Raw genomic sequence first — 26545 nt, 5'->3', positions numbered from 1 at the left:
GCAGCCGCGGGCGGCCCCGAGACCGCAGGTGCAGCGCTCGCAGCCCGTGCACATCCTCGCCGTCAGGTGGGCCCCGGGGCCTGGACGGCCTTGTTTCCGAGAGCGAGGGAGGGCCGTTGCCCAGACACCACATGGCTCTCCGCTGCATAGATCAGGTCCTTCTTTCCTCTGTGCAGCTCGCCCCCCTGGGCTTGGACTTGGTATCCGGCTCAGTTCTGGTAACTTTCATTGAGCCAGACACTGGCTGGGTGGGGGGGTGGGGGTCATCCTAAGAGAATGCTCTGGAAATAATGAAGGAATGTCCAGGCAGTCGATGGAGGGCTCCAGAGCCTCACTGCCCAGAGTGGGGTGTGAGGGGACCTGGAACAGTGGCGTCCCCTGGGGCTGTCACACCAGTGCCACCTCAGATATGTGGTCACATTCCATTAGTACTCCTGGAAATACCAGGGCTGGGGGAGGGGCTTCTGGGAAGTGGGGAAGGGTTCCTTGGAAGTGGCACATCTCAAATTTGGGTGTTTAAAGGTGAGTAGGAATTGGGGGACGGCGGGGGGGCGGGGAGAGAGAATTCCTGTTGTCACAGGGAGTGAAATTTCCTTCCTTTATGGTGGAATGACACTGCAGGGGGCTCACTGCGTTTTCTCTATGGAGTCGTCCGTTGATGGCCGACATGGGCAGCATGCTGAGTAAACAAGCCGGTCACAAGGACAGCACCACACAGATGCACTTATGGGCCAAATCTCAGGTGGCCGAACTCCTAGAAACAGAGAGTAGGAGTGCCAGATGCCAGGGGCCGAGGGGAGGGGAATCAGGAGATACGGGACACAAGCGTTCGGAGCTTTGGTTTTACAAGGGATGTTCTGTGGCCCGGAGCCCACACATGACGGCCTGGTGCTGTGTACGGGAAACCTGCGAAGAGGGAGGGAAGGGCTTTGGCAGTAGTAATAAGGGAGGGGAATGGTTGGAGGTTGTGGGTGTTGATGGCAGGCCGGACCGGTGATGGATCACACGTGTGCTTATGACACCCCCAGTCATTCAGTTAAACGCGCATAGTGTTCCATGTGTCTGTCACACCTCCATGGGGTGGCTTGAACAGAAGATGCTCTTGACAGGTGCAGGCCAGATCCCGAAGGCGTCTCTTAACCATTGAAGAGGAGAGATGGGGAGGGGATTTGAAGAGGCAATTGAGGAGGTGGGGTTGGGCTTTTGGCAAATAATCCTGGCAGCTTGGTGTCGGGGTTGGGGGGGTGGAGCATGGCTGACTAGGAGGCTCTTTCAAGGGCCAGCCTAGAGATGGTGGCGTCCTGACTCCAATGAAGAGGGGATAGATGGCAGTTGTCGCACCTGGATTTGGGAGGGGGAGGGGCAGGACACTGAGGGAGTTTCTACCCTTTCTCCAGGACCTGAGAGGTGGGTGGACTGGTGTGGCTGCCACCCAGTCCCTGTTGACTCTGGAGGTTTTCAGGAGGGGATGGAAGGTTGGGAGTGGGCGAGGGACCAAGGCCAGCCTCCCTGCCTCCCTGCACTTTCCGGTGTGAGGCGGTGTGGTGCCTTTCGTCTCAGGCCTTGGTCAGGCTGGGGTTCTTGGTGCTGCTGGTTCCTCAGCACAACATCTTCTGGGGATCTTGCTTCTTTCATTGGGTTGAGGAGGGGGCAGGGTGGTCCTGTCTGCTTCTGGAAACTCCTGTGAGGCCCTTCCTGATCTGATATCCCAGGTTTTCTGCAGCTGGGTAGCCCTCTTGCCAGGGTAGCCTGTTGTGTCTTGGGGAACTCAGAGCTGTCTGCAGTGGGGAGTCGTGGCTCCGTAGCCACCTCCCAGCTTCCTGCCTTTCTTCTCCTCCACTGTCCTGGTGTTTGTGCCCCCCTGTGCTTTCTTGAGCATCAGCCCTGTGCTCTCAGCCTCTCCGGAGCTCAGTCTGTAGGGAGACACTCTTTTCCCCGTGTGCATCTTCCTTTTGGGTACATTTAAAAAATGAGGTGACCAATATGGGATACCCAAAGATTTCTTTTGTAAATGAGGCCTTATATTGAGCACTTCCTGTGTATAGTTTTTGTCGAGTCCTTACTTATTAGCTAGTACAGTGGCCACCACATCCCTATGAGATGGATGATGTCATGGGTCTTGTTGCCCAGGTGAGGAAACTGAAGCACCAGGGGATGTGACAGGCCCACACCTGGCTAGTAGGGAGTCCGGGCACAAACCCAGCCAGAGAGGCCCTGAGGGGCTCAGGACACCCTGGACATGGGGGTGCTTAGGAGACCCACAGAGCGGGGTGTGGAGCACAGATGGAGGCGGGCACAGAGCAGAAGCTGGGGAAGGCAGAGCGGGCTTCCTGGAAGAGGCTGCAGCTGGGCCATCAGGTCCTGAGGGAGCGGACAGTGGGGAAGGTAGAAGGCTTATTCTAGCCCGGGGAGGCAGTGGAACCCAGGCCCGGCCATTCTTATCCCCAACATCCCTGCATTTTTGCCCCCTTCCCATGTCTCATTCCATAATTGTGCAGGGATGCAGCCTCTGGAGCAGGGACGTTTTCCAGCCTCATGTCGTGTCCCTCGGTTTTGCCTTGGCTGATGCTTGTGCCCTGCTGGGAAGCCAGCGCAGGACTTTTCTTTTCCTTTTAATTTTTTTTTCTTTTAATTTTTAAGAATAACACATTGACATGAAATTCACACCACATAAAATTAATCACTTAACCTGTCCACTTCAGGGGCCCCTGGGTAGCTCAGTTGGTTAAGCGTCCAATCCTTGATTTCAGCTCAAGTCACACATGATCTCACGGTTTATGAGTTTGAGCCCCACATCGGGCTCTGTGCTGACAGCCAGAGTCTGCTTGGGATTCTCTCTTCCTCTCTCTCTCTCTGCGTCTCCCTCTCTCACTCTCTCTCAAAAATAAATAAACATTAAGAAAATTAAAGTGTACAATTCAGGTGTATTTAGTATACTCCCAGCATTGAACTAGTTACAGACTCCCACCTCTACCTAGTTCCAGAATGTTCCCACCATGCTAGAGGAAGTGCCTACCCATTAAATGTGTCTCCACATCCCCTCGCAGCCACCAGTCCACACGTACTCTGTTGCTGTGGACTTCCCTGTTCCTGTGGCTTCATCGATGTGTAACCCCCTTGGTCACTTGGCATGAGGTCTTTTTTTTTTTTCCATAAAGATGTATTTTTCAATGATGAGTTTTAGATTCATAGCAAAATGAAGAGACGTTTCTAAAGGTCTCCCATTACTCTCTGCCCACACATGCACAGCCTCCTGCATTATCCACATCCCCCACCAGGTGGTAGCTTTGGCATGGTTGGTGAACCTGCCTGGACACTCGTCAGCCACGGTCCATGGCTTACCTGAGGGTTCGCTCTGGGTATTGGATGTAGTATGGGTTTGGACAGATGTACAATGTATGATGATACTACCATACAGAGTATTCTCACTGCCCTGAAAACCACCACTTGCTTGCTTTCATTCATTCATTCATTCATTCATTCATTCATTCATTTTAAAAGAGGGAGAGAGGGTGAAAGTGAGTGAGGGGCAGAGAGAGAGAGGCAGAGAGACTGAAGCGGGGCTCACCTGAAACAAGGCTCGTGTTCATCTGACACAGGGCTCGAACTCATGAACCGTGAGATCATGACCTGAGCCCAAGTGAGAGCTTAACAGACTGAGCCACCCAGGCACCCTCCAAAGCACATGGCTTTTAAAGTTTTTCAAAACAACCCCATTAAGAGAAGCTTTGGGGAACAACCAGAGCGTTAGAACATTGGCATCTTGTATATAAGCCGAAACAATAAAAGTCTCCTGCTTCAGGATGGTCACCCGGTCAGTGGTCGTTGAGGGCTTTCCTCCTCCTCTCTTGCTCTGTAGGACAAGGGGCAGCGTGTCAGCCGGACACCTTGGCCGTGATAGAGGCTGGTGTGGGAAGAGTAGGATTTCCTGAGTGCACATCTGTTTTCTAGTACGATGTGGGGGTGCTGTGGAGGGGCCGCGGTACCCCACAGCATGACCCCCTTCCCGCCCAGGAGTATGTGTGCTGCAGACGGTGCCTCCTGGTCCCCGTGGAATGGCTGGCGGGCCCCTCCAGGTCAGGATCGCTTGGTAAACAGAGAAGCTGAGAAGCTGTGGCGTGATCACTGCATTTCTCTAGCAGCCAAATTCCCATTAATGGATCATTAATGTAGTAGAACTATAAAAGGAGTCCAGAAGATTCTTGGATGACTCCGCCTACAAGGGCTTCACAAGGCCTATGTCAACAAGGACCAGCAACGCTTGGTGATGGCAGGGCTCATGCCGCAGCTCAGAGTGGGCGTCTGGACACTGGGCAGTGCCACCCTTGGGAGGACAGCGTGGCCAGGAAGCCACTGGCGGGACCCCGGGGAAAGGAGACAGAGGGACCCTTTGCAGCTGTTTCTCCTTTGAACTTTGTTTTTCTATTTTCATAACTGTATCTGATCCATTATCGTGTGTGTGTTTGGCTTTGCCGTATGACGAATGGGTTTTGCTTGGGAGGAAATGCCAACGAGTAGGCAGCCTGGTGCTTCCTCCGCAGTGGCTGTGATGGAAACACGAGCTTTCATGTCCTGGGGAGGATGGCTGTGCAGGGCCTTTATTTCCAATCCAATACCAACAAACAACCTCTCTTGTATAAGCAAGCCTCCATCCCGCAGCCCAGACCAGGGCACAGGGAGCCTCTTCTCGTGTTGTCATGCGTTCAGAGAAGCACTCGCTCCAAGGTCATTGAACATAGTTGTTCTCGTGAAAGTGCTCTTACTTTCAAAACCTCTTCACCCATCAGTGTTCATGGAACAAAACCCATGAGGTGTTTGGGGAAAACATCTAGGATGTGTCATGCGCAGAGCATGGTTTATTTTGTTTAGTTTTTTTTAAAGTTTATGAGTGCTAGTGGGAGAGGGGCAGACAGACAGGGACAGATCTGAAGCCGGCTGTGAGCTGTCAGCACAGCGCCCGATGAGGGACTCAAACTCACAAACTGTGAGACCATGACCTGAGTCGAAGTGGGATGCTTAGCCAACTGAGCACCCCCCAGGCACCCCTTGGCATCCGGAGAGGATATTTAATGTGTGAGGGAATCAGTACCCTTTGAGTCCGAGAATGGCAGCTTTGGGGGAAAAATTAAAAACAAAACCTTTGTTGTAGAACAGGACGCATGGCCATGTTTAAGTGCATATTGCATGGTGCATACGCTCATGTTCTAGCTCTAGAACTTGCTCATCTTGCAGAAGTGACACTCTGTCCCTGTGAAACCACGACTCCCCATTCCCTGGCCACCAGTCGCTGGTGTTTTTCCATTGTTCTAGCTAGGGGTCTGGAAACCCTCGGCACCTCACAGAAGTAGGTCGCACAAGATCTGCCCTTTTGTGACCAGCTGAATTCACCCAGCACCATGTCTTCAGGGTGTACCTGTGCGTCAGTTTCCTTCCTCGGTCAGGCTGAGTAGTGTCCTCTGGATGGATAAACCATATTTGGTTAATCCATGCCTGCATTGTGGACACCCTTGGGGACCGATGTGACCAGTCCCACGGGAACACAGGTACCTGTCAGGATCCGTCTTTAGTTTCCTTGGGGACATCTCCAGACGTGGGACTGCTGGATCGTGTCAGCGGATGGCAGCATTTAACGAGTGGTTGTTGTGTCTCCCAGACGCCTGCAGGAAGAAGACGACCAGTTCCGAACCTCGTCTCTGCCAGCCATCCCCAACCCCTTCCCGGAGCTCTGCGGCCCCGGGAGCCCCCCGCTGCTGACCAGAGGCTCCTTACCTCCCAGCCAGGCGGCTGCGAAGCAGGTGAGCACACGGCCCTGGTGTGAGTGCCAGGCCACCCGGCTGCGGCCAGGACAGATGTGCTGGCTCAGTATTGTCAGAAGGGAGGGTAATCGTGGGATCTTTTCATTCTTTTCCTCTTGTGACCATACTTTTGTGTTATAGAGCTTTCTGATTCCTTAGCCACAGTTCCATTTGTTAAGTCAGTGATGTATCTACGTGTTTCGGAAAGAGTCTCGTGAAAGTGATTAAAAATGAATGTTGGTGGTTGAAAATGAATTTTATTTAGTTCCCTTTAAAAATTTCCCCGCCGTATCAGTTTCATTGGCCAGGACCTCTGGATAAATTTTTTTTTTAAGTTTTTTACTTATTTTTGAGAGACAGATAATGTGAGCAGGGAAGGGTCAGAGAGAGAGGGAGACACAGAATCCGAAGACAGGCTCCAGGCTCTGAGCTAACTGTCAGCACAGAGCCCGATGTGGGGCTTGAACCACAAACCATGAGATCATGACCTGAGCTAAAGTTGGACGCTTAACCAACTGAGCCACCCAGGCACCCCCCAGGAGCTCTGGATAAATGAGGTGTTTCTCAGGCACCGGAACTTGAGTCTGGTTGAAGACTTTGCTTATTATATTCCTGATCTGGAATATAATCTGTGCAAAGCAGAAACTCTTTGACCCAGAAGATGACAGCCACCTTTTGAAACTAACACTTTCGGTCTATGGCCATGCCACCCTGAACGCGCTTGATCTCGTCTGATCTTGGAAGCTAAGCAGGGTCGGGCCTGGCTGGTACTTGGATGGGAAACTAACCATTTCTACCTTAAAAGTAGGGCTCTGAGCTGGATATTGTACAGCCATTATCCTCTGGGAGGAAACTGGGACACAGAAGCTTCAGTAGTTACCCAGCATCACATTAGCAGTGATCACCTTGTCAGGCAAACAGGCCAGCAGCTCCGTCTGTCCACGTTGGCAGGGCCTGGACCACAGTGGGTCGCAGGCCTGGGAGGGAGACCCAGTGATGCTATAGTGCGGGGGGGGGGGGGGGGGGGGGGGGGGGGGGGGGGGGGGGGGGGGGGGGGGGGGGGGGGGGGGGGGGGGGGGGGGGGGGGGGGGGCAGGGGGCAGCGGTATAACTACAATGTGACGGCAGCCTCTGACATTCACGGAATGATCCCGATGTGCCAAGTATTGTTCTAAGTAGTTTCCATGTTTACTTATTTGTTCCCTTATTCCTCAGAACACCCTTAAGAGTCAGGTGCAAATGTTCTCTGTTTCGCAGTTGGGAAACTAAAACCCGGCTGTAACTCTTGGAGCTGGGTGGGACCCCAGGGTGCGGTGGGGCTAGGTAGGACCCCGATGTGTGGGGTGGGGTTGGGATGGATGAACCCCCAGTATGCGTGATAAGATTGTGTGTGAACCCCCAGTTTAACAGTGGGGCTAGGAGGAACTCCAGTGTGTGTGGTGGGGTTGGGTGTGACCCCAGGGTGTGTGGTGGGGCTGGGTACAAACCCTCAATGTGTGAGGGGGGCTAGGTGTGGATCCCATTTTAGCGGTGGGGTTGGGCATGAACCTTCAGTGTGCATGGTGGCATGTTGGGTGTGGACCCCCAGTTTAGCGGTGGGGCTGGGCATGAACTCCCCATATGAGCAGTAGGGCTGGGTGTGAACCCCCAGTGTGCACAGTGGGGTGGGTCGTGAACCCTCTTAGCATTGGGGCTGGGCATGACCCCCAGTGTGAGCAGCAGGATTGGGTGTGAACCTCCAGAGTGAGCGGCAGGGCTAGGTGTAAGCCCCCATGTGAGCAGCGGGGCTAGCTTGGAACTGACAGTGGCATCTCGAACTTCTGATCTAGCCACTTAAACTCAGTGCCTCCTGGGATCTTGATGTTCCTTCTTTGCACCAAGTGTATTTCAAAAGTTTCTTTGCCTTTTCTCTGAGAATCACACTCTTTCATTCTGATTGCACTTCCCTGCCTTTGCTGTCCTCACTCATGACAGCCACCGCCCTCTGCTCTGCACACCCCCACCCACCCCACACCCATCACCACCCCCAGGGTCTGCCCCCTCAGGAGGGTGTGTTCCGTCTAAGGCTCCCTCACCAGCTCCGTGTTCTGACCTCACGACTCCAGGACAGGCTGCGGGGTCCCGCGATCACACTCAGAAGCTGAGGTAAGTGTCCCTGTCCGGGAGCCAGCGCTGGTGGGGCTGCAACTCTTTGTCACATGCCTCCAGGGCATCTGTGACGCCTGCCTCCCTGGTGACCTTCTGCTTCAAATAAGGGTCTAGACAGCCTGTCTGTGGATTGGTCACTGGGGTTGTTTACAGCGTTACCCATCCTAAAATAAGACCGGGAAAATTTTATCTGGCTCTAGCTGCGGTTGGCAAGAAAGCAGGCCTCCACCCCCACGGGCTGTCCAGCTCTGTAAGCAGAATCCGGAAACTCAGGAATTTTGCCTGCTGTTTTTCTCGGGATCACAGTGTCTGCATTGGTGTCTGCGTCTCCTTCGCCTACTTCCCTCTGGCTGGCTGCCCCTAGCAGACACCGGAAGGATGCTTCACACTTTGCTCTACTTGTGAGAAGTCCACATTCCTCATGTTGGAACCGGCCCAGGGGGACGCTGCCTATCCCTCCCAGGACCGACCTTCACTCTCGGAGCAGTGTGTCATTGGCACAGATGCTCCTGGAGCCTGGAGATGGAGCACATCCTCTCCGTCCCAAATGGTAAGGGCATCCCTGCCTACAGTCAAAGTCAAAGGCATTTGGGCCCCTTCTCCCCACTTGCCAGGAGGGGAAGGGATACTTTGCTGCTCTGGCTCCTTTCATATGAAGTCAGAAGGAGCAGTTAGATCCCGTAGCCTAGTTCTTCCGAAATCATATAAACAGAGATGGCCCCATCACACACCTCTGTTGGCTGGGCATCGCATGGTGAGCATGGGGAAAGAAGAGAGCATATCACCTTTGGGATGGTGAGATGGTCAGAAGCAGCCTCCGCAAATCAGAAGTTTGAACAGCCCTATGGAAGAGAAACCATTCCTGCCTGAGAAACTGGCTACACTGTTCTTCCAGGATCCCGGCAGCCCGCCTTCACCTTCCTTCTCTAGTGACCCTTGTTGGCTGCTAGGCGGCAGGAGTGTCAGGTGCAGGGTCTGTGTACCCAGCTCCGGAGAGTGAGTGCCCTGATGTGGGTGGCGTGCTGCTTGTTGCACAGGCGTCCTGCTCACTGCGGTGCGGGGAAGGCTGCAGGGTGCACAGTATTCCCAAGTGGTACAGGGGACCCCCATGTGGTGTGCAGTATTCCTGTGTGGTATGGGGGACCCCCGTGTGGTGCACAGTACTCCCACATGGTATGGGGTCGGCCGTGTGGTGTGCGGTATTCCTGCATGGTGCAAGGACCCCCACGTGGTGCGTGGTAATCCCACATGGTGCGGGGTCGGCCATGTGATAATGAAGTACCCCCGAGTGGTGTTTAGTAATCCCGTGAGGTGCAGGGGACCCCCACCTGGTGCTGCACAGTACTCCCACATGGTGGGGGGTCGGCCACGTGATATGAAGTACCCCCAGTGATGTTAAGTACTCCCATGAGGTGCAGGGGACAGCCACGTGGTGCATAGTATTCTCGTGTGGTGCAGGGGACGGCCATGTGGTATGCAGGATCCCTGCAGGACCCGGGGACAGACTGCTGGGGGGTGGTAGGTGTGCTGATGAGGTCGCAGGCTCCTGGGGGTGTCGTTCTGTCACCTGCCCAGCAGGGCTTCTCTAGAGACATGCAAGCTGCAGGCTGGGCACCCTGCAGGGGTGGGGGAGGCAGCCGGGTTCGCCACTCGGCACAGGGCCCAGAGAATTTGGCGAGGGGGGACTGTCCCCGGGGGAGAGGAGCCCTCAGCCCCAACACTCCAGGGACATTGCCGACCCCTCTGGTGTCAGAACTTCAGCTGTGACCTTTGAGTCCTGCTGCGTCTGGACTTTGAGGCTGGAAAGCTCTGGAGGAGCTTAGTGTCATATCAGCAGAGTGACAAGCCAACTCAGGTGAAGGTGATGGAGTGACTGTGGCCGAAGTGACAGTGATGAACCAGAAGAGGTCATTACTCTGCTAGGAAGGATTGGGAACCGTCAGCGGTACCCAGGGGGTGCAAATACCCCTGGTCAGGCTGTGGAGGGCCTCCCATGCTGACCCCTCCATGGTCTGTGTCTTTCCTATGACCGGTCCTTGCTTAAGCCGACCTGTGTCTGCACAGTCAGCAATGTTGTAGCCCTGCCACCACTGGGAGGGCGTAGGAGGCAGGGCCTTCGGGAGGGAGGTAGGCAGGTTTAGACCATGGTGCCGACTGCCCTCCCGCACCCCCCACCCCACGGTGGGACCAGTGTTCCTATGGGACCGGCCAGCAGTGCACAGCTCTGTCTGCCGCAGGTGGGGATACTGCAACAAGAAGGTGGCCTTCTAGGGACCCAGAAGGGGCTCCCAGCAGAACCCCACCCTGCCTGGTCTCAGACTCTCGGGAGCTGTAAGAAGTCCTTGCTGTGTGAGCCCGCAGAGACTGGAGAGTCCCGAGGTCTCTTGTGAGCACCCTGGCGTGCACCTCCTGCCCCAAACCCTCCACCTAAAGCCTTAAATTGTGTGGATTAGACATCACTGTGTGGGGACCAGCCACTGACAGTCACTGTTCCTTCCTGCCAGCTCTGCCCCCCTGCCCTTAGATCGGGGGTCCTGACATGCTGACTGCCCCCCCATGTTGGTCCCCTGGCTGTCACCATCAAGGGGCAGAGCTGTGGTGCACCCCCTCCCTTGCCCACCATATACCTCTGTGGACGGAAGCAGCACAGGACAGGTGACCTCATCCCATCCCTGCTCCATATCCACCTGGCTGGGCGGTACCTGTCTCTGCCTGCTCCCAGGCCTGACCAGTGTGAGCCGGTGTACCATGGAGTCAGCAGCCTGGCCCATGGGGTCTCTGGAGTCACTGGAACTGTCTCCTGCATCAGGAGCCGGTGAGCCCAGTGTACCTCTGAACCCTGGTGACAGTGATATCTGCCTCAAGCAGTGCGTGGTCTAGGGATCGTCTTGGGCTCACACTTCTCGGGTTTTCTGCTTATTTTATTGCTTTACATGAATTTTAAAGCAACGACGTTTGGTTTCTTTGTTAGTATCTTAAACCAGAGTCTAGTGATTTTCAATTAGCTTTATGGCTTTGCCAGTATTGAGAGCAGGTGTGGACATAATTCATTTGTGGCTTGTAAAATGAAATCATGAAGTGTGGTTCGTGTTGGTGAAACACCCCCTTTGCCCCATGAGAGTCTAAAACCCGTAGCTGCGGTTTTACGTGGAGTCTTCCCGGTTTATTATAAAGAGCTGAGCAAATCTCGTTTGAAGGTACAGCTTCTGTGAAGGATGCCATCCCATCGTTTTGGTAACAACGGATAATTTATCTGAATGACTTAATTAATTAAGTTGCTTAATAACCTCTCATCCAATATTTACCAGAAATGCAGATGCCTAAGAAAATCTTTGATAACATTCTGTGTCCTAGAGGGTCGTGAAATGAAATCAATATCCAGAAAGTGAACTTTTGTGGTAAAAAATCAACAGGGCATTTTTTAACTGCTTGGTGACTCATTTGGAAAAGACAGGCTGTCCTGTGGATAAGGGTGATTGTTTACAGCAAAGATCATGAGCCGTGAGACTGAGCCTCACGCCTGAATTGCATCCTGCAGTCTGAACAGTGTCTTCAAGCTTCCGAAACATTCTCTTTGCTATCAGTGCCCTGTGGATCTAGAGAACGTTGGTCCTTCTTTGTGACTTGATAAGTCAAGTGCTTCACACCCACTGTAGTCTTCTCCTGAGTCACGACTGTTTGGTGTCTGTCTGTAGCTTGGTACAGCGTGCATTGGTCTGACAGCAACTCTTGAGTGCCTACTGCGTGCCTGGCTCAGTGCCAGTGATGAGGATCCAACAGAGGGTGCAGCGCCTGCCCTGTGACCTGCGGAGGCCATCTCCTTGAGCTTCAGCCCGAGCCCAGGAACCTGAGAGAGGCACAGTGCTGTTGGCCTGACAGGAACAGGATTGTTTTTCTGTCCAGGTCCCAGGTGATCAGAGGTGAACCCCTGACGCCCCCTCCCTGCACGGGACACTGGCAGGCGTGTTCTCACTCCCCACTGCAGCCCCCAGCCACTGCCTGTCTCCATTGTAGCACTAGAACGTCGTGCACTGCTGCTCTCCTCCTGGGGCGCTGGGTAAGGACCCCCTGGCTCTCATCATGGGGTCAGCTGTCGGGGCTCGGGCCCTGCCTGGAAGTGGCTGCAGACCCTTATTGGATTGACGGCTCCCCACCTAGAAGGGATTACCTTAAAAGGGGCGCTCTGTGTGAGCAGCTTGGAGAGGGACTCAGAAGGACAGGGTGCGGGGCAGAGTGACCTTGCTCTGGTCCCAAGGTCAGCGTGACTTCCCTAGGAAAGTGGGTCTCTTGGGATGTTCCTGAGCGACACTGGTGGGTATGGGTGTCTCGTGATTGATCTCTCTGGGCGCAGAGGCTGGAGGTCATGCCCCTCCGGAGAATGGGCTGCCTCAGGCACCCCTGCAGGGCTAGCAGCTAAAATGGAGGTGCCTCACCCGCTTCAAGGCCGTTCAGGGGTGGGAGGGGGGAGGCTTCTCCCACCAGTCCCAGGGCAGACCCCAGAACTTCTCTTGGGTCCTAAGTCTCAGAGGTAGCAAGTAGCCCTGGAAACGAGTGTTTTATGTGAACCAACCACTGAAAACCTGAGAAACCAGGAATGCACATGGATCCGTAAAGTGGCGATGGCCGAGTTAGAGTCCTTAGGGATCGAGCTCCTTGAGGGGTGTGTCCATGAAAGGTCACTGGAAAGCCTAAGAAATACCTTGTCTGCACTCCGGGATGGACAAGGGGGAGCTTCGGATGACTCGGAGGACACTGGACTGGGTGTCCCATGCAGGTCCTCCCCGGGGAAGACCCTGTCTGTGTTTTTTGGTGCCTGCCTTATGGTGGTTACTGCACCGTTAACTTTCACACCACTTGTGCAGACTACGAGAAAGAGACTCTCGTAGGGAGAAACCGGGGCCCCAGCAGCTGGATACTGCAGCCAGAGGTGGAGACGGGAAGTGAATCAGGCCTGCCTGAGTCTGAAGCCCGCATGCTCCCCACTGTCCTGGTGTCCTGGCATTAGCTCCCCGCTAGCCTTCCAGGAGACACCCCCCCCCCCCGCTGCCCCAATGAAAACCCCTCCTCTCCAGAACAGGGAAGACTGCCATTTCCTGCTAAAAAGGATGCTTTTCAGGGGATGCCTGGGTGGCTCAGTCAGCTTGGTGTCCAACTTGGGTGAGGTCATGATCTCACGGTTCGTGAGTTTGAACCCCTCATCAGGCTCTGTGCTGACTGCAGGGAGCCTGCTTGGGATCCTCTGTCCATCTCTCTCTCTCTCTCTCTCTGCCCGTCCCCGCCCCACCCCCCCAAATAAATAACATTTAAAAACCTATTTAAAAAGGATGCTTTTGAATAAGAAGCGTCAGCAGGTCAGTGCATGTTCTGGAATAGCCATCATTCTGTTGAGGTCAGAGCCAGATAGGAAGCTTGTATTCCAGCTCTGACACCATCCACACAGCACCACCCACAGCTGCCTGCATCCATGGCCCTGGCAAGTCAGGGACTTTGGCGTACGTGCTCTGTCAGGTGCCTTTGGCCTTGAGAAGCAAAGGGCCTGATTGGTTTCTGTGGTAAGGACATTTATGTTGTCATCACAGCGACTCTTGGGGCAGGGAGACAGCTGCCATGGCCAGCCCTGTTCTGCGTCCAGGGAACTTGTGTCCTCTTCTGTGGCCGTGGCTCTGTTTGCACACTGGTCTGTGTGCCAGGAACCCAGAATTGTTACATGGCAGAGGGAAAAACGACGCAGTGTGTGGCTGCACCACATCCCAGCAGGACAAGGTGTGTTAGACTTTGGGGCAGGACACAAGGAAGATCCACAGGCAGGAAGCAAGAGCAGTGAGTGAGCTGGTGAAGCAGGTGCACCCAGATGCTGAGAATTGGTGCGGGGAGGGGACGGGCAGGAAAGGAGCAGGGGGAGGGCAAGAGAGCCATGCAGGGAGCGCTGGTTAAGAAAAGAACAGTGATGCTGTTAGAAATGTCTCGATTTCTTGGGCACCTGTGTGGCTCAGTCAGTGAAGCCTCCAACTTTGGCTCAGGCCGTGATCTCATAGTTCGTGGGTTTGAGCCCCGAGTCCCCGTGTCTGGCTCTGTGCTGACAGCTCGGCGCCTGGAGCCTGCTTCAGATTCTGTGTCTTCCTCTCTCTCTGCCCCTCCCCCACTCATGCTTTGTCTCTCTCTATCAAAAAATAAACATTTAAAAAAACTTTTTTAAAGGCAGTGTCTCAATTTCCCAATTTAAAGCAAGCCTTCACAGCTGGCCTTCCTCCCAGCCAATGAAGGTTTCAATGCAGCTGCCTGGTGACTTGTGGCAACAGGCTTTTCCATTTCTTATTCAGACACAATTAATCACATATTTAACCCCACTTTTAATAGGGCGTGAATATTGTCTTAGCTCCAGCTCCCTCTTCTCCCTCTGCTCACTTTTAAAAATTAATTTTCTGGAACTGAGTTAATTGCCTCACATAGGGCACATTACTGATGATCAAAAGTGGGTCTCCTGAGGCTCTAACTACCGTTTAATGAACGTGCTGCTTACATGAGTCCGTCTCTGGCCAGAAAAACCCACCGCCATGGCCAAGTGCAGTGGACGCTGTGGAATGTGCCGGTGTGGCGATGCCCCAACTTCTGGTTCACTCAGGTGGGCCAGGTGCCGCCCTGGAGCCCAGCAGTTTCTCATCAGCCTCCACCCTGAGGGCCTCATCCCACGCCATGCAAGCCCTCTTTTTCTTAGCACCTCCAGATCGTGCCCGTGTCTCCCTTCTGGTGCCTTTGGGGATTAGAGCACGTTGGAGCCAGGGCCTCAGTGGCACATCGCCAGCCCGGTGAACGGGGGCCATCTGGTGCTGTTGGACACTTGGGGAAGCCATAGGGCGTCCTGGGACAGGAGCCCAGGAGAACGGTGCTCGGGCTTCCAGCAGGACCGAGAAGATGCTGCTGTCCGATGACCGTCACTTTACCAACATGAGGGTCTGTCTGTACGCATCAGCTCTTCCCGTCGCTCTCGGAGATAAAGCCCTGTTTACTCAGTGTCCCTCAGACTGGCATCCTGGCTTCCTTGCCTCGTAGCTGCCACCATCACCCCCACCAGAGCGCTACCCCTCCTCTCAGATGGGGGACATCACTCTATTTCTGCCCCTTTGCCCATCCACTGCCCATCAGTCCCGTAGGACTCTCTGAGGCAGTTCACTCAGCAGAGAGATTGTTGCTACCCCTTGGGGACGCCCTCTGGGGGGCAGTGCAGGGAGCCCTCTCTCCTTCTGCTGAGAGGCCCCAGTAGGAACGGGGCCAGGTCTCTGAACCCAGTGCCACCCCTCATGTTCTGGGAAAGCCTGGTGTTCGTCAATCCCGAGGGGCAGCTGTGACGGGTCATGTCCGAGAAGTGAGCCTGAGGTTCAAGTCCGTGGTGTTCCCAGGGAACCCCAGCAGCACTCTGAACAGACAGGAAATATGTCTTGCTAAACCAAAGCGACATTTACATTATGTGACCTTTTATTCCTTCTGAGGGGACATGTAAACTCAGCCCAACCAAGCAAGCAGAGCCCACGGGCAGCATAGATCATGTCTCGGCCCGTCCCTTCTGCCATTGTGCATGATGCCACCACGACCACGGGAGACCCCAGGAGTGTGGACATGCCGTCCCATCCCAGGTACAGTGCTGCACCAGTGGGCTCTGAGGCGGAGAGCCTTTGAGGCATTTACGGGGACAGAGATGTGTCAACAAGCATGTCATGGGACCATGGATTGTCTCAGCCTTGTGAACTTGTGCAAGGACCAGAGGAATGCAGACCATGAGCAGTCCTGAGTCGTGTTTGCGAGTTTCCGTGGCTGCTGTGACTGTGCCTTCGCACCTCAGCCTTGGTCTGAATAAGCCAGAGGCTCTGAAGTGTTCTTCCGGGGAATGCAGCCCCCCCCCCCCCCCGCCCCCGGCCCCATCAGTCCTTCTGGGTCGGAGCCCGGAGTCACAGAGCGGTGGCTGGCTCTCCCGGCTTTCTGCATCCCCTCACACGGTGCAGCACTGACGGAGAACCTAGTACCTGTCTTGCTTACCCCATGGTTTCTGGAATCCCCATTACCAGAGTCGTGGGAAGAAACCTGTACATCCATGAAGTTTGGGAAGGATTGCATTCCGTCACCCTCTTGGAAATTCACATTTCATATTAGGTTTTGGAGGACCTGAAAAATCCTACATGGAAGGAAACCTACTGACGGGAGGCAGCTTAGAGCTTTTCAGACCCTTTTGATCACAGACCCCCTCTGTGCACAACAGGCTGCCCACAAAACCTACTTTGGGATAGGGTGCCCAATTGTCGAGAACAATCTTTGGAGGTCTCTGGGGATAGCACTAAAATCGAGAGTGTCAGAGCCCCCAGGGAGGCAGCCTGAGATCACTCCCAATGTTTAACGGGACGCGTCATCACGGGTCTGCATTCAAGCAAGGGACCCAAGCAAACCACTTGTCCAGTTGTGTGTGATGGGAAGGTGGGGGTGTCCCGTCAGGAAACTGTGAAATCCCCCCTGCTAAGGTTTTTCTGGCTATAAGTATCTTGGAAAATATTAATTCTCTAAATCTGTGAGCCCCCGACCTGATCCTTTATCATAGCATCGAATATCCCACAGTGTCACAGACAGTCATCGAATATTCCACGGTGTCCACAGATGTAGAAAGCATTACAATGTGAGCATGTGAACTCCGTCTTTCCCTGTAGTTTCCCCCAAATCTAAGAGCAAGAGAGGATCTTCCTTGACCAGCGAATCTGTTAATTCTTGCTTCTGCTTGGACATTCGCTGGGAATAGGCGAAGCTGGAAATGAACTTTTGCCCCTGTTTTTTCCTCTTCCTGATGGTCCTCCCTACGTGCTGGGAGTCGATGCCCACCTCCCCCTCCTCGCTCATGTTCATCCAGTGGGATAAAGCCTGTCATGTTCATGGAACCTGGGCACTCTCCAAATGTGGCCATCACCTGCAGGTCAGGATAAAGGGTTTTCTGATGTCTCGAAGGTGAAAAGCACGTGTCAGATCTCTATAGGCAAGAGAGGCACTTTTAGGTGTTGCAAACACTTGGCCACCCTCGGAGCACAAGGGCCAGGCTTTTGCGCTGTCACGGAGGACATTGACCAGAGCTGCATCTTGGGAAACTGTGTCCCGCGGCTGGGTGGTGGTTTTCGGCCAGCGTCACTCTGCTGGCTCCTGGCCAGGTCCCCCCGCCCCCAACCACCGGGGGTGTGGCCGCCTCATGCACCGTCCTGCCCTGTACACACCTGCAGTCTGGCCTCCTGCTTCCCTCCGGACCTCTGCTCCCTCTCTGGGGTCTCCCCTTGTACTCTCTGCTAACGTGAAGGGAAAGCAGTTAGACAGGTGATGATGGAAATGAGCGGAGTCGTTGGAGGAAACCAAGTCGAGTTTGTGTGGAGTCCTTCAGGGGAGAGAATTTGGAAACCACTCTCTTGCTTTTTTCCTCTGCCCTGGAGGTATGTCGCGGCCACTCTGGGAAGGAGGGCACACACACAGTGGCCCGTGTGGAAAGGCTTCAGGGGCCGTCCTCCGCTGGTCCCCAAGGAGAACCCAGATACTGCTGACCAACGTGGTTTCTGTTTTATCATATCCCCAAATAGCTGCTTCATCGTCGTCCTGCGTCACATTCTCTGGGACCATAGTGGCAGTTTCTCGCCCTGTTGCTAGAATCCTGGATTCTACAGGTTGGTTTATTCTAGGAACACCCTGAGCAGGTACAGGTGGGAGTGTCGCATGATGCCCTCGCCTTTCCTTGTGGCTCATGGGAAGTGTGTTCATGCAGGGCTCCTGAGGGGCTGGGAACGGGCCGGGAGGAGACGGCCCTGCCCCCAGCGGTGGGGACAGGCCACGGACACAGTGACGGCTGTGTCCACAGCATCTGTACTGGAGGAAGCAGCAAATGCAGAACCTCTCAGCTCTCACCAGCACCTTTTCACGTAAATCATATTTCAGCCATCTGAAAATGAAAAGCCAGCTATTTCCTGGGCACCTGGGTGGCTCAGTCGGTTAAGCACCAAACTTTGGCTCAGGTCGTGATCTCACAGTTTGTGGGTTCAAGCCCCACGTTGGGCTCTGTGCTGACAGCTCAGAGCCTGGAGCATACTTTAGATTCTGTGTCTCCCTCCCTCCCTCTCTTTCTCTCTCTCTGCCCCACCCCTGCTTGTATTCTGTCTCTCTCTCTCAAAAATAAAATAAAAACACTTTTAAAAAAAGCCAATGGTTTCCTTCCACCTGCAGTTTGGTTCAAGTGCCTGACCCTGTGTGCGTGTTTTATCTTCTTTCAGTCAAGGTAGATGTGATTGTATATGTGTTTTTGCTGAATACGCGACAAGTATTTTTCGTGTTTCTTCCTGGTCGTCCTAAAGAACGCTCTCAGAAGCTGATGAGTACTTGTGTCATGCTTTCGTGGCTGTGCCTAGACATTCACGTGGCTTTTTCCAGTTGTCTGCACTATAGATAATGCTTTCCTGAGTGACGGTGATGTGGTTTGTTATATCTTGAGTTCTTTCTCTTAGGGGAAGTTCCCAGAAGCTAGATTCCTAGTCCAAGGTCATGAGTGTTTTATAGCTTTGGATACATATTGTGATACCCATTTGTAAGGGTCTCTTTATTTTTTTATTAAAATTTCTTAAAATATTAATTTATTTTTTGAGAGAGACAGGGAGGGAGACACAGAATTCAAAGCAGGCTCCTGGTCTGTCAGCACCGAGCCTGACATGGGGCTCAAACTCCCGAGCCGTGAGAGCATGCATGACCTGAGCTGAAGTCGTAGACGCTTCACTGACTGAGCCCTCCAGGCACCCAAAGGGCCTGTGTGTTTTGATTATTATATTCAGGATAGAGTGAGCATCAGGAGTTCTGAGCCCTAACCCAGCCCAAGCCATCAGCACATCAGCACATCCTGTGCTCTGGTGAACGAGGGGTGTGGGGGCTTCTCATGGTAGCACACAGTGACCCTAGACACTGGCTGTCCCTGGGTGCTTAGCTGCTGTTGGCTGGTAAGACTTGGTCCTGCCCTGCCTTAGCATGTGTGCATGCCTTCTCCTGGCCTTCGCGGTCCTGCCGACACCTTAGCACTTGCTCCGGCTGTTTCCCGTTTTCTACAGTGTGTACAGTGTGTGTAACAAGTTAAGCCTGTGTCGCCCTGCGCTGAGCTCAGCATGCAGGAGGGAGACATTCTATTTCTGACAGTATGTGAGGTTGCCAACCCTGCCCTGCACAGAACCTAGAGGTCCTCAGGGGGATCATTGCAAGAATGGAGGGTGGTGGGGATTGGGCGGTAGGATCTAGTTTTCCCAGCCTTCCCTGGCCACCTCTGTCCTGCTCGGCCTCAGGGCTCAGGACCGCTTTTCCGAGCTGTGCAGCACAGCCCGCCCCCACCAGCCTCCCCAGCATGGTCTCTTGCTGGAGGACAGCGTCCGGCAGGGCCCCAACACCACGTCTCCAAATCCCATACTGCAAACATAAGGACACTTGGTGGCACCCCCGCCCCCCTCACATCCCATCCTCGGTTTTTTTCATGTGCCCACTCCGCATGTTTTTGGCAGCTTCTGTATGTGGGCAGTGGGTGCTGGGCCTGGGGCAGCCACACCAACAGGGCCCTGCCCCCAGGAGCCTGCAGTGTGGTGTGCGGGCCAACACGGGCCAGTCTGCAGGGGTGTGGGATCACCAGCAGTCACATGTGTGAGTTGGACATGTCCCTGTGCAGGGAGGCTATGAGCTAGCGTACCATCAGGGGGACCGAAGGAGGAGAAGCCGTTCTTTGACTTGGAAGGCAGAAAATGTTCCAGAAAGAGGGAGGGAGGCTGTTCATGAAGTCCACACGTGGACTCGGCAGCTGGTGGCCATTGGAACGAGCACCAAGGTGCTGACGCTGAAGAGAACAGGCTGGGTGGAGCCAAATCGCCAGGTTTAGTGATTTTTTACTCTCCCTTGGTTGTCCCAGTCCCTGTGATAACTGGCAGCCTGTTTTTCGCTCCTTTAAAAGTAAGTCCAACCTGGGATCCCTGGGTGGCTCAGTTTGTTGAGTGACCAACTCTTGGTTTCGGCTCAGGACATGATCTCACAGTCATGGGATTGAGCCCCACATCGGGCTCTCTGCTGACAGCATGGAACCTGCTTGGGATTCTCTCTCTGCCCCTCTCTTCGCCCCTTCCCCACTCACGTGTGTTTTCTCTCACTCTCTTAAAATAAATAAAATAAAATTCAAAGGTCCTGGGTGGCTTAGTTGGTGAAGCGCCTGACTTCGGCTCAGGTCACAAGCTCATGGTTTGTGAGTTTGAGCTCTGCATCAGGCTCAGTGCTGACAGCTCAGAGCCTGGAACTGCTTCGGATTCTGTGTTTCTTCTCTCTGCCCCTCCCTGGCTCACGCTCTTTCTCTCTCTGTCTCTCAAAAATAAACTAAAAAAATTTTTTTCAATAAAATTAAAAAGCAAAACCAAAAATAAATCCAATCAAGTGCTCAGATCTTGGCTTTCTAAATTTCATTCTCCAGCAAAAGGATGCAGGGCAAGTGGTTAGAGAAAGGGGAGGCACATCCCAGGCTCCAAAGGGCAAGAGAAGGGTTGTCACTTATGGATGTGGAGGTGGCAGGTGCCACCTTAACCAAGGGCCTGAGCTAGTCACCAGGAACCCTGTGTCTCCTGAGGAGATGCCCTGAGAAGAACACAGTGTCTCGTGTGTCACCAAAGTCACCAAAGATGTGGAGCAGCACTGAGGAACAGTCCAAAAAAATGGCTGGGACTCATCAGAGGTGTGGAGGTCATAAAAGACTCCAGAAAACAAACTGTCTGGATGACAGACAGAAGAGACAGGACAACCAAATGTAGCTTATGGTCCTGCGTGGTGGGATCCCAGGCCCTGAAATACCATTGTTGCCTTTTCTGAAAAGGGCATTGGTTGGACATCAGCTGACTTTGAATGTCTATATGTCAGCTAAAGGTACCGTATTGTTGGCATTTCCTGATTTTGATCATTGTTCTGTGATTACATACGGGAGTGTTATTTTTGGGAAGTTACATCTGAACTAGGTAGAGGGGCCAGCTATCTGCAGCTCACCCTGGTGGACAGAGGAGGGAAAGAGGATATGATAAAGCTGATGGAGCAAATGTGAGTTTTGGGGAACCTGCTTGAGGAATAGAAGGAAAATTGTTAGAGCGTTATTTGTAGATTTTCTATAAGCCTGAACGTTTCTCAAAATCAAATGCTGAAGAAAGAGAAATCCTGCTTAAAACTCCAAATACGCCTCTTACATGCATAGATTATTTTCAGTGCACTTTTCCCCAACAGGACGAACAGCCTAGAAAACATGTGACATGACATGCCACACTAATTTTCCATAGTTAACACACCTCGCCTTTTGATGCACAGCTCCGTTGAAGACATGCAGCTACATCTTGGTTCAGTGATCTGTGATTGTCTGCAATAGATGCCAGATAGCTTCTGGAATCAAAGCCAACTATTTTTTCTTTAAGTTTATTTATTTCAGAGAGAGCAAGTGGAGGAGGGGTAGAGAGAGAAGGTGAGAGAGAATCCCAAGTAGGCTCTGCACTGTCAGCACAGAGCCCGACATGGGAGTGGAGCTCACAAACCATGAGATCATGACCTGAGCCGAGACCATGAGCAGATGCTTAACCGACCAAGCCACCCAGGCGCCCCTGTGATCTTTTAAATGTGTGCAGGCGAATTTTTAGTGCAGTCACTCTGGGAGTTGATAGACTCTGTTGTGTGGTCCAGGCTGGGGAGGAGCCTGTGGACTTCCAAGGCCTGGGAGCACTTCCCTGTGGCTGGAAACCCACCGACAGCTGTGTGGAGCCCAGGTGCTGTGTGCCAGTTGCATTTTTGTTCTCATGAAATGAAAATATGCCCTCTGACGTCTCTCCCCACTGCTTGCTGGCTGTCCCAGCAGGGCTCCGGAGGTGGGTGTAAGTGCACCTGCATTTGGAGGCTGGGGGACGTTCTTGGTGCACCTCTGGCCCCTGCACACCGTTCCCACCTCCCCTGGGAACATGTGCAGCTGTCACGTCCTGGGGATGGGGAGCCAGGGGTCTGCAGCAGGGTGCCACCAGTGCCTGAGAGTACGCTGTCAAGGAGGGGACCCTGGAGGAGCCGTCAGGAGCTGTGGGAGTAGAATTTCAAGTAGGTTCTGGGATATCGTGCATGATGGTGGCTGACTTGTTATAACCCACTACCCGAGAGAGGAGGACCTCTTATTCCATGAAGACCCCAGTCTATACAATGAACATAACTAGTGAGCAGCTTTAGATGTGTGAGGTCATGGAAAGCTCTGAATTGCATTGTTGAGGGAAAAACATGCATGGATCCTTCAAGAATAGGGGGAGATCTTGGGGATGGCTCTGAGTCCTACATTAAACCTGGCACAGAAGCCACGCAGAAAGCACTGACAGGGTCGGAACAGGGGCTGTTTCCAGTTGAGGGTCAATATGGCGATATGATGATTTTGAGTTCTTTTTGGGGGGGGTTGGTTGTTAATAAATAGGAGAAGTCTTCGAATCTGTCTCATCTGGCTGTGGGATTGTTGGGTCTCTAAGGTCCCCAAGCTGTCGTTTCTCTGCTTGTGGGTGAGGCAGGTGGTCTCTGGTGGCCCCAGAGATACTGCTTTGTCATGGGCAGTTGGCTTTGGGGTGCAGATCCCCTGAAATCCTGGCAGTTCTTGTTCTGTATCCGTCCTCTGTGGAGTAATTGGAGTTCCCCTAATAAAAGGCCAGTGGCTTCTATACAAACCAAAGATGTTGCAGTGGGTGGGCTGTTCTTATGTCCTGAAGACTAGAAGGATCCAGCCCAGCCCCACAGGAAGCAGGGTTCTGGTGGGAATGCAGTGCTCCAGGCCTCGAAGGATGTCTCTGGGACTCGCTGTTCATAAGCTCGTGTTTTCTCTGTCACGGATGCCCTTCTACTTACCCTTAAAGATGGCATGTTTAGTTCAGTCTCAGGGTGTCTTAGCCACCACACCGGCCAGAACCCTGATTTGTAGCTAGAAGTGCCCATTTGTTCACTGTTTCGGAACTTGAAATCCAAGTTACCTAGTATTTTCAGGGCAGGTGGGTTCCCTTCTGAGGGGAGACGGTGCATGGACCCCGGAGACAAAGTGGTCAGAGGAGTGGGTATCTCAGGCAGCAAGGGCTTTGTGAGTGGGGTCCAGCCCTGCGGAGGGGTTGGGTTTAGTGGGCGTGGGTCTTGGATTTCGTCTTGGAGTGGGGACGGGTTAGCTCCCTCAGCAGGGTGGTTTTGAGGTTATAAAGCTACTATCATAAGCCATGTGGTTTGGGGGCACTTGGGTGGCTCAGTTGGTCAGTGTCTGACCCTTGATTTTGGCTCAGGTCATGATCTCACGGATGGGGAGTTCCAGCCCCGCATAGGGGGTCTGTTTGAGGGGTGGGTGATTTTCCCACTCTCCCTCTCTCTCTGCTCTTCTTCCGCTCATGCTGTCTGTCTCTCTCTCAAAATAAACTTAAAAAATAAATAAAAGCCATGGGATTCTGACTCAAAAGTAGAGACAGTTCTGTGCTCTGGAATGCATATGCAGAGGGAGAACCCAGTGCCTGCAGGGGTAGCATCCTATAAACATGGCATGGTGATTCAATGCATCGTGCTGGGACAGTTCCAAACAGTTTGGATGCAGAGTGGAATTAGGGCCCCCCACCATATTGCACACCACTATGGATGGAGTCGTGTGTCCCCTGTTCCTATGTGAAGCCCCAAAGCCCCCCAATACTTCAGAATGTGACCATGCAGAAGTAAGAGTTGTCACAGACCTCATTACTTAAGATGAGGTCCTCCCAGGGGAGGTGGCCAATCAGGGGTAACTGGCATCCTTCTAGAAAGGGCAAATGTGGACACAGATACACGAAGAGGGGTTGCCATGTGAGGATAAGGCAGAGATGTGGTGAGAAGTGCTGAAAACGCCGGCCAAACGAGGCCAGAGGCAGATGGTCTATCACGGTCCTCAGAGAAACTGGTTCTGCCAATGGTCTGATCTTGACGTCCAGCGTCCAGACTCTGAGACAGTTTCTGTTGTTGAAGCTGCGCAGTCGGTGCTGGTTTCTCACACAGCAGCCTTGGCAAACTAATACACACACACTGAAATACATTCTAGATGGATGGAGATATGAATAAAAAAAAATTATACCCTAAGAGAAGTAGAAAAAATATGTAGTTGGATAACAAGTTGATCCTTGGCCTGGGGAATAACATCTTACCCGGGGAAGCAACAGATGATGTCACAGGGTAGGAGACTGAAGGGTTTGACTCTAAGGAAAGCAATGTCACACATTAAACAGTAAGCTGTTGGCAAGCTGGGAAAGAGTATTTGTGATCCTTATATTTGCATCATCCTAAGCAAAGAGCTGTGATGAATCAATAAGAAACAGGGGAATCACCTCTCTCTCTGCCTCTTTTCTTTTTTAAATGGTTTATTTATTTATTTATATATTTATTTATTTATTTTTGAGAGAGAGAGAGAGAGAGACAGCGTGAGCAGGGAGGGTCAGAGAGAGAGGGAGACACAGAATCTGAAGCAGGCCCCAGGCTCTGAGCTAGCTGTCAGCAGAGCCTGATGCAGGGCTTGAACCCATGAACTGTGAGATCATGACCTGAGCTGAAGCCAGACGTTCAACCGACTGAGCCACCCAGGCGCCCCTGTGCCTCTTTTCTTTCAAGGATTTTCCCTACTCCCAATTCACTCACTTCTCCCAAGTGGAAAACAGCTGTTCACAACCTTCCTTCCGTCTTCTCACATCATACCAGGCAGCCTTGCCTGGGGCACCTGCTTACCTGTCACCTGCTTCTAGACCCATGTGCCTGCCTTGTTGTCTACTCAGCACACTTGCTCCTGTGTGCAAGGCTTACATCCTTGTTCCTGGCCAGCACGCCATCTTGCCTGCCATCACTGCTTCTCTGTCCTCCAGCCTCAGACTCCCCTTTGTCCCTTGGTCACCCCATTGGCATCCAGATAAGCTCCACCCACCTCACAGGAGCTTTGTCCAGGGCCAGCTGTGGGACTCAGTTTCCCTACTCGGTCTCCTCTGTCTCCCCATCAGGTTTTTGGTTCCACCAGTTCCCTGAAATGAATCTTATAAAAGACACTTGCAGCCTACTCCTGGCCACAGCCAGCGATCAGGTGCCAGTGGCATCTGTGATGACACCTCTACAACCAGCATGAGCTCATTTCCCAAACTGCTTGTTTTCTCCAGCTTCCATGACCCCAGCCTCCATCTCTGCCTCTCTCTGCCCCATTGTCCCCCCTCTCTCAGGACCCCTGTGTTGGGAGGGCCCTTGGCTTTCTCTGCCCCTCGCCTCAGGCACAGGTGCATCTGTGAGCAGAGCCTGCCAGCTACTGAGAGACGCCCTCCTCTTCCTGCCTGCCCCGTGGTGGCCATGGCCCTTGTCTCGGTCTCTCCCACTGAGCTCTCTCACTCTCCTACCAGCACGTAGCACCCCACGTGTTGTTTCTGCTTTGTTGTCTGTCCCCCCATCAGTGAAGGGCCGTGAGGTTGGGATTGTATCCTAAGCACCGTGTCCCCACCACCGAGGTGCCTGGCAAGGAGAAGGTCTCTAGGAATATCTGCTGAATGAGTGACTGTGACAGAACCCTGCCCTAGCCCCGTGCAGGTGGACCTGAAACATCCACAGAGGGCTCAGCCAATCCAGGTCAGGCCTTAAACATACCGACTCAGTCATTTAAGTATCAGACTTCAACTCAGGTCATGATCTCGTGGTTCTTGAGTTCAAGCCCCACATTGGGCTCTGTGCTGACAGGTCAGAGCCTAGAGTCTGTTTTGGATTTTGTGTCTCCCTCTCTCTGCGCCCCCTCCTTTACTCATGCTCTGTCTCTCAAAAATAAATGTTAAAAAAATTTTAAGAAAGTGGTAGATTACATGTAAGGCTATGTTTTTCATAATGAGTGTGATCGCACAGGTAAGCGGTAGGCTGTCTCCTCTCGGGCCTTACATGCAGGGTCATACCTTCCCCACAAAGCCTCATGGTGCTGTGTTACATGAATTTTGTATCATAAGTTTTTGAAGCAAACCCCTTTTGATGGTTTGCGACTTGTTTTAGTAGAAACAGCTGAAATGAACATCCTTGTACCTAGACCTTTGGTCACTTAATGGGCGGGTGGGTAGGTGATACATAGGCAGATAGAGGACAGATAAATGATTGATAGCTGATAGACAGAGGCAGATACACGGCAGATTCTCAGCAGCGTAATTGCCGCATCGAAAGATGGACGTGTTTACGACTGCACGTGTGTGCATACAAGATTCACTTTTATAACCATTGTCCAAGGGCTACCTGTCCCTCGTAATAAAAGGCTAAGGCACCAGGGCTTGGCCGCTCTCCTGATTCAGGTGTCAAGGAAACTGGTGTCTCCTACCACCGTTGCTCTAGCAGCAATGCCAGACCACCATTTCCAGGGGCCTGGGCTCCCAGGCAATCCATCATTTTGATTGGCTGTTTCTGTGGCTTCAGAAAACTCTAGAAGATGTCTGGGGGTGAAGGGACAGAAGCAAGGGAGATGTGCTGCATCTCCTTCACCCTGGAAACCGGAGTCTAAGACCTTGACCATGGCGGGGTGGCGGTGAGGGGGGT

The 26545-nt window shown here is 53.1% G+C and overlaps 1 protein-coding gene across 9 annotated transcripts in view; it reads left to right on the top strand.

Annotated features, from left to right (window-relative positions):
• GRB10 (growth factor receptor bound protein 10) overlaps positions 1–26545 on the top strand; it is a 133929-nt gene that overhangs the window by 71342 nt on the left and 36042 nt on the right. For 6 of the 9 annotated variants that reach the window (XM_029926245.1, XM_029926180.1, XM_029926188.1 and 3 more), the window contains one exon: positions 5654–5795. In XM_029926245.1, coding sequence (XP_029782105.1) covers positions 5654–5795 — 142 coding nt within the window. Of the gene's footprint in view, positions 67–5653; positions 5796–26545 lie in introns of all 9 variants that reach the window. The other 3 variants (XM_029926214.1, XM_029926206.1, XM_029926196.1) reach the window with 1 other exon arrangement.

This window comes from Suricata suricatta, chromosome 2 (assembly GCF_006229205.1).
Source record: "Suricata suricatta isolate VVHF042 chromosome 2, meerkat_22Aug2017_6uvM2_HiC, whole genome shotgun sequence".
In the NCBI taxonomy this organism is placed as follows: domain Eukaryota; kingdom Metazoa; phylum Chordata; class Mammalia; order Carnivora; family Herpestidae; genus Suricata; species Suricata suricatta.
Note: the sequence above shows the minus strand (reverse complement) of the source record. Positions and strands in the feature narration are given on the sequence as shown.